This window comes from Entelurus aequoreus, linkage group LG23 (assembly GCF_033978785.1).
Source record: "Entelurus aequoreus isolate RoL-2023_Sb linkage group LG23, RoL_Eaeq_v1.1, whole genome shotgun sequence".
NCBI classification, from domain to species: domain Eukaryota; kingdom Metazoa; phylum Chordata; class Actinopteri; order Syngnathiformes; family Syngnathidae; genus Entelurus; species Entelurus aequoreus.
This window is the reverse complement of record NC_084753.1, coordinates 12,758,343-12,772,880: the sequence shown is the minus strand read 5'-3', so window position 1 is coordinate 12,772,880 and position 14,538 is coordinate 12,758,343. Positions and strand designations below refer to the sequence as shown.

General features: G+C 39.9%; 1 protein-coding gene across 1 annotated transcript in view; it reads right to left on the bottom strand.

Moving 5' to 3' along the window:
- The window catches only part of fut8b (fucosyltransferase 8b (alpha (1,6) fucosyltransferase)), a 369,273-nt gene that overhangs the window by 134,707 nt on the left and 220,028 nt on the right, over positions 1–14,538 (bottom strand). The window contains exon 3 of the mRNA XM_062033787.1: positions 11,540–11,658. Within this exon, the coding sequence (XP_061889771.1) occupies positions 11,540–11,658 (119 nt within the window). The remainder of the gene's footprint in view (positions 1–11,539; positions 11,659–14,538) is intronic.

Genomic DNA, 14,538 nt, shown 5'->3' with positions numbered 1-14,538 from the left:
AGCACATTGGTGAGGTCACACACTGATGTTGGTCGAGAAGTCCTGGCTCTCAGTCTCCGTTCTAATTCATCCCAAAGGTGTTCTATCGGGTTCAGGTCAGGACTCTGTGCAAGCCAGTCAAGTTCATCCACACCAGACTCTGTCATCTGTGTCTTTATGGACCTTGCTTTGTGCACTGGTGCACAGTCATGTTGGAAGAGGAAGGGGCCCGCTCCAAACTGTTCCCACAAGGTTGGGAGCGTGGAATTGTCCAAAATGTTTTGGTATCCTGGAGCATTCAAAGTTCCTTTCACTGGAACTAAGGGGCCAAGCCCAACTCCTGAAACACAACCCCACATCATAATTCCTCCTCCACCAAATATCACACTCGGCACAATGCAGTCCGAAACTTATCGTTCTCCTGGCAACCTCCAAACCCAGACTGGTCCATCAGATTGCCAGATGGAAAAGCGTGATTCATCACTCCAGAGAAGGCATCTCCACTGCATCCAACGTTTTTCATTGGACTTGGTGATGTATGGCTTAGATGCAGCTACCCGGCCATGGAAACCCATTCCATGAAGCTCTCTTTCCATGCTGAAAATCACAGATCTCCTGACAGCGGCCCATTCTTTCACAAATGTTTGTAGAAACAGTCTCCATGCCTAAGTGCTTGATTTTATACACCTGTGGCCGGGCCAAGTGATTAGGACACCTGATTCTGATCATTTGGATGGTCGGCCCAATACTTTTGGCAATATAGTGTACCTCCAAGTAATTTTGAAACATGCATTGCCAACGAAGAAATTAACTCAAAAAACGCTCCGACGTGAGTAAACTAAGGCTCTACTTTTCCAAAAATGCACTCGCTTGATGCTAATATACATTAGCTTTGCTATTGATACGCTACTGTTTAGCATCAGCAATTTTACATGGCAATTTTAACAACAGGCAGGGGTTAGTGCATGTGCCTCACAATACGAAGGTCCTGGGTTCGATCTCCGGGCTCGGGGTCTTTCATGAGTTTGCATGTTCTCCCTGTGACTGCGTGGGTTCCCTCCGGGTACTCTCCCACCTCCAAAGACATATGGTTAATTTGGTCCCACAATAATGTCATCGTTTATCGGCAATCATTTGTACAGTCGGTCAATTATTCAATTCTTTTTTCCCGCCCGGGCCTACCTCCTACACCGTGGAGCTAATTTAGGAAAGAATACTTTAATGCAAAGTGAAAAAGATAAACTAAATCGAACGCAGACTGAACTTCCATTTTGAGAAAATCTGCTCATCTTTGTAGGATTTCATCACATTTTCATGTTTTTGTTTTTTTGGGGGGGTCAAAAGGTAAAAAACGTTGGTTTTGCATTATAGGACACCTTTAAAGGCCTACTGAAATGAATTTTTTTTATTTAAACGGGGATAGCAGATCTATTCTATGTGTCATACTTGATCATTTCGCGATATTGCCATATTTTTGCTGAAAGGATTTAGTATAGAACAACGACGATAAAGATTGCAACTTTTGGTATCTGATAAAAAAAAGGCTTGCCCCTACCGGAAGTAGCGTGACGTAGTCAGTTGAACATATACGCAAAGTTCCCTATTGTTTACAATGATGGCCGCATGAAGTGAGAGAGATTCGGACCGAGAAAGCGACAATTTCCCCATTAATTTGAGCGAGGATGAAAGATTTGTGGATGAGTAAAGTGCAAGTGAAGGACTAGTGGGGAGTTGAAGCTATTCAGATAGGGAAGATGCTGTGAGAGCCGGGGGTGACCTGATATTCAGCTGGGAATGACTACAACAGTAAATAAACACAAGACATATATATACTCTATTAGCCACAACACAACCAGGCTTATATTTAATATGCCACAAATTAATCCTGCATAAAAACACCTGCGTGTTTGTTATGCTAGCTCCTAGCTCCTCTGCTAGCTCCTAGCTCCATAGAACACGCCAATACAATTCAAACACCTGATCAACACACACAATCACTCAGCCCAAAAGACCGTTCACCTAACCCAAGGTTCATAAAGCTTATATATTTTAAAAAAGTTACGTACATACGCAAAAAAAAGTTGCGCACATACGGTCAAGCGATCAAATGTTTAGAAGCCAAAGCTGCATACTCACAGTAGCACGTCTGCGTCTTTGTCATCCAAATCAAAGTAATCCTGGTAAGAGTCTGTGTTGTCCCAGTTCTCTACAGGCGTCTGTGTATCGAAGTCAAAAGTCCTCCTGGTTAGAGTCTCTGTTATCCGAGTTCTTCCATCTTGACTGCATCTTTCGGGAATGTAAACAAAGACGCGCCGGCTGTGTACTGTTGTTGCTGACTACGTTCGAAAAATACGTCCATTTCGCACCGACAACTTTCTTCTTTGCTTGCTCAGCTTCCTTCTCCATAATGCAATGAACATGATTGCAACAGATTCACGAACACAGATGTCCAGAATACTGTGGAATTATGAAATGAAAACAGAGCTTTTTCGTATTGGCTTCAATGTGGAAGGCATACCCGTGTTCTACGTCACACGCATACGTCATCCTCAGAGGCGTTTCGAACCGGAAGTTTAGCGGCAAATTTAAAATGTCACTTTATAAGTTAACCCGGCCGTATTGGCATGTGTTATAATGTTAAGATTTCATCATTGATATATAAACTATCAGACTGCGTGGTCGGTAGTAGTGGGTTTCAGTAGGCCTTTAATAGGGTTTCTTGCAGGTATCAGCAAATCAAATGTAATGCTTTTTATGCAACTTAAAACAATTTTAGTGCCAATGTCAAACTGCAGATTGTTATTATTTATAGTCAAAAGCAGGGGTTTCCAAACCACGGCCCGCCGGCGTCTTCACATTGGCTCGTGAGACGTCATGAGTTTAATCAGGAATCTGGTTTTCTGGGTGTTTTCCAATTAATGAACACATTTCAAATTAATTAACAAATATCTGACAATCTTATAACTGTATGTCTTCCGCCACCTTGTGGGCAACATGAGTGATTTAATTCAATGACCTTGAATTGGGGTTTGAAGTAAACACACCACGGCATTAACTTACATGACCCAATCCAGAAAACCTACCCGAGTCATGGTGCAACAAATTTTTTATTATTATTTAAAATAAAATTTTTTGCCCGGGCCTACGTCCAACGCCGTGGAGCCAATTTAGGAAAGAATATTTTAATGCAAAGCGACGAAGATAACTAAAACGTACGGAGACTATACTTCCATTTTGAGAAAGTTTGCTCATCTTTGTAGGATTTTATCACATTTTCATGGTTTTTTTTTTTTTTTTTTTGGGGTCAAAAGGTAAGAAACATTGGTTTTGCATAATAGGACAACTTTAATAGGTTTTTTTGCAGGTATCAGCAAATCTAATTGAATGATTTTTTAATGCAACTCAAAACAATTTTAATGCCAATGTTAAACGGCAGATCATTATTATATATAGTCAAAAGCAGGGGTTTCCAAATTACGGCCCGTCGGCGTCTTCAACTTGGCTCGTGAGACGTCATGAGATTAATCAGGAATCTGGTTTTCTGGGTGTTTTCCAATTCATTTCAAATATATGACAATCTTTTATTCCTGTAATTTTGCCGCCACCTTGTGTACAACATGAGTGATTTAATTCAATGACCATGAATTGGGTTTTATAGTGAACACTAATATGACCCAATCCAGACAACCTAGCCTAGTCATGGTGTAAAAAAAATCTAATATTATTCAATTATTTTTTTTTGTGTCCTGACCTACTTCCAACGCCGTGGAGCCAATTTGCGAAAGAACACTTTTATGCAAAGCGACGAAGATAACTGTTTTCCAATTAATTTCAAATATTTGACAATCTTATTCCTGTATATTTGCCGACACCTTGTGGACAGCATCCATCCATCCATTTTCTACCGCTTGTCCCGTTCGGGGTCGCGGGGGGTTCTGGAGCCTATCACAGCAGCATCCGGGCGGTAGGCGGGGTACACCCTGGACAAGTCGCCACCTCATCACAGGCATGAGTGATTTAATTCAATGACCATGAATTGGGTTTTGAAGTTAACACACCACAGCATTAACTTACATGACCCAATCCAGACAACTTACCCTAGTCATGGTGCAAAAAATAAAAATTATTATAAACAAAAAAATAATAATCGCCCGGTCCTACCTCCAACGCAGTGGAGCCAATTTGCAAAAAAAGGACACTTTTATGCAAAGCGACAAAAATTACTAAAATTAACGCAGACTGAACTTCCATTTTTTTATCTTTTTGTAGGATTTCATCACATTTTCATGTTGTTTTTTTGGGGTCAAAAGGTAAGAAACATTGGTTTTGCATAATAGGACACCTTTAATAGTTGTTTTTTTTTGTAGGTATCAGCAAATCTAATTTAATGCTTTTTAATGCAACTTAAAACAATTTTAATGCCAATGTCAAACTGCAGATCGTTATTATATACTGTATAGTCAAAAGCAGGGGTTTCCAAACTACGGCCCTCTGTCGTCTTCACCTCGGTCCGCGAGACGTCATGAGTTTAATCAGGAATCTGGTCTTCTGCGTGTTTTCCAATGAATTTAAAATATCTGACAATCATTTATTCCTGTAATTTTGCCGCCACCTTGTTGACAACATGAGTGATTTAATTCAATGACCATGAATTGGGTTTTGAAGTAAACACACCACAGCATTAATTTACATGACCCAATCCAGACAACCTACCCGATTCATGGTTGCAAAAATAATCTATTATTCAAATTTTTTTTTTTGGCCCGGGCTTACCTCCAACGCTGTGGAGCCAATTTGCGAAAGAATACTTTTATGCAAAGCGACAAAGATAACTGTTTTGCAATTAATTTAAAATATCTGACAATCTTATTCCTGTATATTTGCCGCCACCTTGTGGACAACATGAGTGATTTAATTCAATGACCATGAATTGGGGTTTGAAGTTAACACACCACAGCATTAACTTACATGACCCAATCCAGACAACTTACCCTAGTCATGGTGCAAAAAAAAAAAAAATATTATAAACAAAAAAATAATAATCGCCCGGTCCTACCTCCAACGCAGTGGAGCCAATTTGCAAAAAAAGGACACTTTTATGCAAAGCGACAAAAATTACTAAAACGAACGCAGACTGAAATTCCATTTTTTTAATCCTTTTGTAGGATTTCATCACATTTTCATGTTGTTTTTTTGGGGTCAAAAGGTAAGAAACATTGGTTTTGCATAATAGGACACCTTTAATAGTTTATTTTTTGTAGGTATCAGCAAATCTAATGTAATGTTTTTTAATGCAACTTAAAACAATTTTAATGCCAATGTCAAACTGCAGATCGTTATTATATACTGTATAGTCAAAAGCAGGGGTTTCCAAACTACGGCCCTCTGTCGTCTTCACCTCGGTCCGCGAGACGTCATGAGTTTAATCAGGAATCTGGTCTTCTGCGTGTTTTCCAATGAATTTAAAATATCTGACAATCATTTATTCCTGTAATTTTGCCGCCACCTTGTTGACAACATGAGTGATTTAATTCAATGACCATGAATTGGGTTTTGAAGTAAACACACCACAGCATTAATTAACATGACCCAATCCAGACAACCTACCCGATTCATGGTTGCAAAAATAATCTATTATTCAATTTTTTTTTTTTTGGCCCGGGCTTACCTCCAACGCTGTGGAGCCAATTTGCGAAAGAATACTTTTATGCAAAGCGACAAAGATAACTGTTTTGCAATTAATTTAAAATATCTGACAATCTTATTCCTGTATATTTGCCGCCACCTTGTGGACAACATGAGTGATTTAATTCAAGGACCATGAATTGGGGTTTGAAGTTAACACACCACAGCATTAACTTACATGACCCAATCCAGACAACTTACCCTAGTCATGGTGCAAAAAAAATAAATTATTATAAACAAAAAAATAATAATCGCCTGGTCCTACCTCCAACGCAGTGGAGCCAATTTGCAAAAAAAGGACACTTTTATGCAAAGCGACAAAAATTACTAAAACGAACGCAGAATGAACTTCCATTTTTTAAAAATCTTTTTGTAGGATTTCATCACATTTTCATGTTGTTTTTTTGGGGTCAAAAGGTAAGAAACATTGGTTTTGCATAATAGGACACCTTTAATAGTTGTTTTTTTTTGTAGGTATCAGCAAATCTAATTTAATGCTTTTTAATGCAACTTAAAACAATTTTAATGCCAATGTCAAACTGCAGATCGTTATTATATACTGTATAGTCAAAAGCAGGGGTTTCCAAACTACGGCCCTCTGTCGTCTTCACCTCGGTCCGCGAGACGTCATGAGTTTAATCAGGAATCTGGTCTTCTGCGTGTTTTCCAATGAATTTAAAATATCTGACAATCATTTATTCCTGTAATTTTGCCGCCACCTTGTTGACAACATGAGTGATTTAATTCAATGACCATGAATTTGGTTTTGAAGTAAACACACCACAGCATTAATTTACATGACCCAATCCAGACAACCTACCCGATTCATGGTTGCAAAAATAACCTATTATTCAAATTTTTTTTTTTACCTCCAACGCTGTGGAGCCAATTTGCGAAATAATACTTTTATGCAAAGCGACAAAGATAACTGTTTTGCAATTAATTTCAAATATCTGACAATCTTATTCCTGTATATTTGCCGCCACCTTGTGGACAACATGAGTGATTTAATTCAATGACCATGACTTGGGGTATGAAGTTAACACACCACAGCATTAACTTACATGACCCAATCCAGACAACTTACCCTAGTCATGGTGCAAAATTTTTTTTTTATTATAAACAAAAATAAAAAAAATCGCCTGGTCCTACATCCAACGCAGTGAAGCCAATTTGCAAAAAAAGGACACTTTTATGCAAAGCGACAAAGATTACTAAAACAAACGCAGACTGAACTTCCATTTCGAGAAAATTTGCTTATCTTTTTGTAGGATTTCATCACATTTACATGGGTTTTGGTATTTTTTTTTGATCACTCTTGCATTTTCAAGCTCTCAGAAGTATCTCAATCCAGGGGGCGGTATGGACACATCTCTGACAGAAAGTAATTGAGAACCACGACACTGGTGGGACATTTGAAGTACAGGTTTGCTGAAAAAAGAAAAAAAAGACTTCAAAGTACTCACACAAAGACTGAAATAAATTGGAAAAGAATGCTGAAGGGTTTTGAGTAATGTTGGCGCAATACACCAAGTGAGCCTAAAGAGGCTAATAACGGCACAAAGTAGGTTTCAGAGAAGAACCACGAGTTTGTGTCCCTGGGTGCTGCTTTGACCTCATTAGGGAGTCCTTGATCACGGTGTTTGTGTCTCGCAGCGCTCACTCTCTCTCCTGTTTTTCCCTCATGCGGTTGCGACAACAGGAAAGAACTGGACACCGCACCCCGAACAAACAATGTGGACTAGCCCACATGGACTGCCTGCTCTGGTTTCTGCACATACAAAAGTGGGGAAAAAGAAGGACTGCCTCAAGCAGGAGGTTTTAGAAAATATGTCCGCCTCTTTTTTTTTTTTTTTTACTTTTCTATCTCTGGTTCCCTCGCTCGGTGGGAAAAACTAGAGGGTATTTTTAGCGTCATCTTCCCCTGCGGCGAGATGGAAGGGCTGACCCTGTGCTGCCCTTCACGCTCGCAAGTCCCTCTTTATTTCCTCCCCGTCCGTCTCCACTCTTGTTTCGTTCCTATTCTTGCCAGGGGGGGCGCTCACACTTCATTCGCACCTTTGCACGCTCACCTGGCAGCTTTCTTTGCGCCTCCTGACCGCTGCTCGGAGAGGTAAATACACACGGCAAAGTCAGCGCTGATGGAATGTTTAACTCTACTCACGGTCGGACTGCTTTTCTACCGCACCGGGAAGTGAACACACAATGTGAATGTTTATTTGTATCGTATTTTCCAGACTACACCGAAATGTTGTAATAAATACATATTTTCCATATATTAGCCACACCGGACAATAAGGATATAAACATTGTGAAATGAGTTATTTATGCAGAAAGATTCTGTAAATGTTTATTTACATACCTTAATTGTTTCCAAACGGTGCCTGTAACGCGGCAGTAAAACGGCTGATCAAACAAAACAGAAGTCATCGCCATGGACCCACGAGCTGCGGAAGCTAGCTCTCCAATTAGCTAAACAGACTCAATAACTCCACGGTGAGGTTTTGGTGAATTCACTGAGGAATTTGTGAAACTGAAACAATAGAAAAACAAACGTTGTAAGTCAATAATACTAACACAAACACTCGCATACGTGTTCGCATATGAGCAGATGTTTCCTTACCATTATTGCTATGTTGTCTATTACCATTGTTGGTGTTAGAATAATTGTTTCTAAGTTATCACAAAAACTTTGTGTTACATTGAGTGCCCGGTGAGAAGCAAAAGCTGTCTTTGAACCTACCAAGAAGAAGGCTTGTAAAACTCCACTGTGTAGGGGGGGTAGCAAAATTAAAGGCCTACTGAAATGAATTTTTTAAATTTAAACGGGGATAGCAGATTCATTCTATGTGTCATACTTGATCATTTCGCGATATTGCCATATTTTTGCTGAAAGGATTTAGTATAGAACATCGACGATAAAGTTCGCAACTTTTGGTCGCTGATAAAAAAAAGCCTTGCCTATACCGGAAGTGGCGTGACGTCACAGGAGGAAGGGCTGCTCACAACTTCCCGTTGTTTACAATGCAGCGAGAGAGATTCGGACCGAGAAAGCGACGATTACCCCATTAATTTGAGCGAGGATGAAAAATTCGTGGATGAGGAACGTTAGAGTGAAGGACTAGAGTGTAGTGCAGGGTGTATCTTTTTTCGCTCTGACTGTAACTTAGGTACAAGGTCTCATTGGATTCCACACTCTCTCCTTTTTCTATTGTGGATCACAGATTTGTATTTTAAACCACCTCGGATACTATATCCTCTTGAAAATGAGAGTCGAGAACACGAAATGGACATTCACAGTGACTTTTATCTCCACGACAATACATCGGTGAAGCTCTTTAGCTACTGAGCTAACGTGATAGCATCAGGCTCAAATGCAGATAGAAACACAATTAAAAAAAACCCTGACTGGAAGGATAGACAGAAGATCAACAATACTATTAAACCATGGACATGTAAATACACGGTTAATCATTTCCAGCTTGGCGAAGCTAACTTAGCTACGGAGCGGCGGCGGGCGTTGTAGCTTTCGACGACACCCCGGCCGCCATCAGAGTCGGCAAGAAACATATATTTCCCCAAAGTTACGTACGTGACATGCACATAGCGACACGCACGTACGGGCAAGCGATCAAATGTTTGGAAGCCAAAGCTGCGTACTCACGGTAGCGCGTCTGCTATCCAGCTCAAACACAACACAACCTCCTGATTGTGTTGCTGTAGTCCGCCGCTAATACACCGATCGCACCTACAACTTTCTTCTTTGCAGTCTCCATTGTCCACTAAACAAATTGCAAAAGATTCACCAACACAGATGTCCAGAATACTGTGGAATTTTTCGATGAAAACAGAGCAGTTTGTACGGTGACACATTGGGTCCGAATACTTCCGTTGCCGTCGTGACGTCACGCGCATACGTCATCATACATAGACGTTTTTAGGCGGAAGTTTCCCGGGAAATTTAAAATTGCACTTTATAAGTTAACCCGGCCGTATTGGCATGTGTTGCAATGTTAAGATTTCATCATTGATATATAAACTATCAGACTGCGTGGTCGGTAGTAGTGGGTTTCAGTAGGCCTTTAAGGTGTTTTGTTTCTTTCATGTATTGTAATAAACAGAAAGATATTGTCTGACCCAAGAACTACAAAAGTGAAGAGGAAGCAGGACCGGACTCCCCTCCAGGCACCGCTTCTTTGAACTGTTTTACGACCTTTTCTGTGAACTGTTTATGACCCTCGTTCCTTGTCATGTGGTCAGAGAAAGTCCAAATAAAGGAGGAGGCATGCAATCTTTCGCCAGAGCGGGCTGGAGACTATGCAAGAGTACAGACCAGACGTTTCTCCTCAAATTGAGCCAATTTTAATTCTGTCTCTGTTTGATTCTTTGCTTCTTGTCTTGTTTAATAGATGTCATCAGTATTTGAACCTGACAGTTGGTATAATCATTCTTCCTACATTGTTGATACAAATTATTGTTACAGTGTAGTAATTATTGTTACCTGTGGTAATGCCACTATGATACAACATTTGTATTATAATCCCTGAACAAAGTGCCAGTGAAGCTCAATGGAATAATCACTGCATTGAGAACTGGGGGTGGGATTAAATAAATGATCTTCTTCCCACTCCCTTTCAGGCAAAACTGGACCATCATGCAATACATACTGAACATTACCTTTTGCCCTATATTCATTTATATTAGTATGTGTACTTTTTTTTTTATGTCATTGCCTGAAATAAATGAATGAATGAAAAAAAAAATGAAATGAGCTAATGCTAACGACGCTAACTTCATTACATTACAATAGCACGTACACATATGCATGAAAACACTCCTACAGACATCACACATGGGACGGTTTAGTGAGTATACACGGTTTTAGTTATATTGTAAAACTTACAAACATTGCTTGCAGTGATAAATGAAGATTCCGTATGAGTAGAAACGCTACGCACGGGCGGAAGACGAACAGCACTCCCGTTGAAGCAAAAACACTGAGAGGGTGTTTCATTGTTTGTGATACGGCGCCATCTTTTGGACAAATTCGCTCACTGCAGGTGCTGCAGTGTTCTTCCATTTACTCGTACTGCTGTTTTTTTTTTTCTTTCTTTCAACCGGAGTGCCTTTCAGTCTTCTAGCCGTCCATAGCGTTTCTACTTGTATATATTCTTAATTCATCACTCCAAGCAACATTTGTAGGTTTTACAATATAACTTAAACTGTTTATACTTACTTAACCGATGTCTGTAGGAGTGTTTTCATGCATATTTGTTCGAGCTAGTTTTCAGCATTAGCTAATATGCCAACATGTTTACTCGTGTCTTTGTTAGTATTATTAACTTACAATGGCATTATTTTTGCATTGTTTCGGTTTCGCAAATTCCTCAGTAAATTCACCAAAACGTCACTGTGGTGTTATTGAGTCTGTTTAGCTGATTGGAGAGCTAACTTCCACAGCTAGTGGGTCCATGACGATGACTTCTGTTTTGTTTGATCAGCCGTTTTACTGCTATGTTACAGACACCATTTGGAAACAGTTAAGGTATGTAAATAAATATTTACAGAATCCTTCTGTGTAAAAAGCTAATTTCGCAACGTATATACCTGCAGCTTATATTCGGGTGTGGCTAACATATGGGAAAAAAATGTTCTTCTAAAATTTAGTGGGTGCGGCTAATATACCGGTGCACTCCGTAGTCCGGAAAATACGGTACTTAAATAGTCTTCTTTTCACGTTGCAGTTATGTGATTTTTTTTTCTTCTTTGAACACAACAGAGGTTCAAAACTTTTTTGCAATTCACGCAAAGAAGTCACGGAATCGAACGCGTTCAACTTTGCAGGTTGAACAGTACCAGCTCTGCCATCTCGTACCATCTCCTGTCAGCTTCTGGAAGGTGTAGATCTTCTGCTTGGCCCGGGTCAGCTGGTCCTCCAGCGAGCGCAGCCTGCCTGCGAACAGGGATCCAGCCTCCGCCTGACCCTCCGGTATCCTGGTGGGGAACAAAGGACAGCGATATGAGCCAGTGTGCCGGCGATGATGTCAGCGGCAGGCGGCGAAACAGAATATCCTTTTCAGCCCGGAAGACAAATAATATAGATAAAGACACACGAGGTATAATTACAATTAAGTGCACACAGTGTAGCACTAAAAGCGCTGATTACGTCCAGTGTAACCGGAGCCATCAGTTCTTTAGCTCGTCCAATTAGTACACTTTTCATCACGGGCTTTATTATAAAGGTTAATGGCTTGCACGGTTTTACTTTTATTTCCCACCATTCTACCAAATCACAAATCAATAATTACCTCATTTCCTCACCATTTGTTTGCCAGTGAGCAAGATCATGAAAATGAATACTGTAAAGCAGGGGTGTCCAAACTTTTTCCACTGAGGGCCGCACACGGAAAAATTAAAGCATGCTGGGGCCATTTTGATATTTTTAATTTTCAAACCATAACAAAATATTTGGATTTTGTTTGTTTTTTACCTTCAGGGCTCCCGGGGACCATAAAGGGTCTAAGTCATTAAAATGTTAAAAACAAGTCAAATTATTATTATTTTTATTTATATAACGCTTACAGTAAATCTGTACAGTATATCAACTTCAGGTTGATATAAAGTTTAAAAAAACAAAAAGGTTTTATGCCTTTTCTGTCAAAGACAACTTAGTTTTTTATAATAAAACTGAAATATGCAGTATTTCCCCCACTGCGCAAAACATTCAGAAAGCAATGTTTGATGTGAAGTAATTAGAGCCTTAAAATGATCAATAATGCAGGACACCATTGATTTTAATTCATTATTATTTTTGAGTAATCACAGTGAAAAGATAAATAAAATCCCATTTAATATATTTGGGATCCAAAAGGTGTCCCACTCAGAAAGTGATACATTTTTATTATTTTTTTTTTTACTTTCAACACTTAAGTTACGAGCTCAACTTCAGATGTATCTGTCGATTTTACGTTTGAACTATTATTTTGTTTGTTTTATGCTCTTTTGCGTGCCGGCCCAATCACATAATATCTACAGCTTTTCACACACACAAGTGAATGCAACGCATATTTGGTCAACAGCCATACAGGTCACACTGAGGATGGAAGTATAAACAACTTTAACACTGTTAAAAATAGGCGCCACACTGTGAACCCACACCAAACAAGAATGACAAACACATTTCGGGAGAACATCCGCACCGTAACACAACATAAACACAACAGAACAGATACCCAGAACCCCTTGCAGCACTAACTCTTCCGGGACGCTACAAAATACATTCCCCACTACCCCCTACCCCCGCCCACCTCAACCTCCTCATGCTCACTCAGGGAGAGCATGTCCCAAATTCCAAGCTGCTGTTTTGAGGCATGTTAAAAAAAATAATGCACTTTGTGACTTCAATAGTAAATATGGCAGTGCCATGTTGGCATTTTTTTCCATAACTTGAGTTGATTTATTTTGGAAAACCTTATGACATTGTTTAATGCATCACAACAAAATTAGGCATAATAATGTGTAAATTCCACGACTGTATATATCGGTATCGGTTGATATCGAAATCGGTAATTAAGAGTTGGACAATATTGGAATATCGGCAAAAAAGCCATTATTGGACATCTCTACTATAAAGTGATAACATCCATATATATTATATTAATTTCTATAATTTTTGCAGGAATTTAATTTTCCAGGTTTTTCATGACCGCACAAACCCCGTCTGGAGGTCGAGGAGGAAAAACGTGCAGCTGACTTCTCTTTCTTGAAGATTTTTAAGCCTGTCGCACAGTTTCACCGTGCAACACTTTCGTTTGGTCGTTCCCTGTAAGTCTGGCAGGAAACTATTGATCTTACATCATAACCCGGCAGCTGAAGCACTACCGGTTTCACACGGCATAAATAGACCAGATTGTGGATACAAAAGCCAAAACAAAAACAAGCCCACGGGCCCCAAGAGGGGCTGGCAATGACATCACCGCTTTCATGGGGTGGAACCAGAACCTGGTCAAAGGATTCGGTTATTCCATGGTACATCAGATGAATTACTGGGTGCAGACAAAATAAATAAACTTGATTGAACTTGGCAGCCTGATTATACCAAAGATAACAAAACAAACTGGACAGATGAATAAAATTCTGCTGAAATGCTCCTTAGGGAGGTGGAAACTGGAAAAGACAGCGCCAAGCCTTTTGGGACTCCAAAATCAAAGCAGTCCATTTCAAGTTCAAACGTCAAAATGAGCGATGAGAAGTGGGGAACGTCGCTCAAATTGACTTTCAAACGCCACGGTGTTGCCTTGATCATGGTGCCAGGGACTCTGCACAACTTTTAAGACCTTCTTGAAGCCCTCTAAATCAGGGCTCTTCAATGTTGTCCAGGCCAAGGAAGCAGTTGTTTACATTTTGCTTCGTTACGCTACAACTCAGGTTGTGCGATTCATGCCCCATCCGTCGCAGCTTACCTGACACATGAAACGTGACCAATTTGGGGCGTGTGCTCTTCAATTTAGCCGCCAGATGGCAGCAAAGTGTTGAGTATCTTAACATGTGTTTTGTGGAAAATGTCAATTTAGACCACAGCGCCAGTTGCTATGTAGAGTGGCACTTTCCATTATTTTCAGCAGACTGCATTGAAAAATTATTAACCCCCCTTCAATCCTAACAATCAATCAATCAATCAATCCTAATCAATGTAAACAAAAGGGGTGGATCATTATAAAAATGTGACAGGATCGATACCAAATATACTGTTGAGTCTAATTTTGGAAAATGTACCCGGTAAATTCGGGAAAATAAGCCGCGGCTTTTTACCTAAGCTTTGAACCCTCCGGCTTATAAAACGGTTCGGCTAATTTACGGATTTTCTTAAAAATA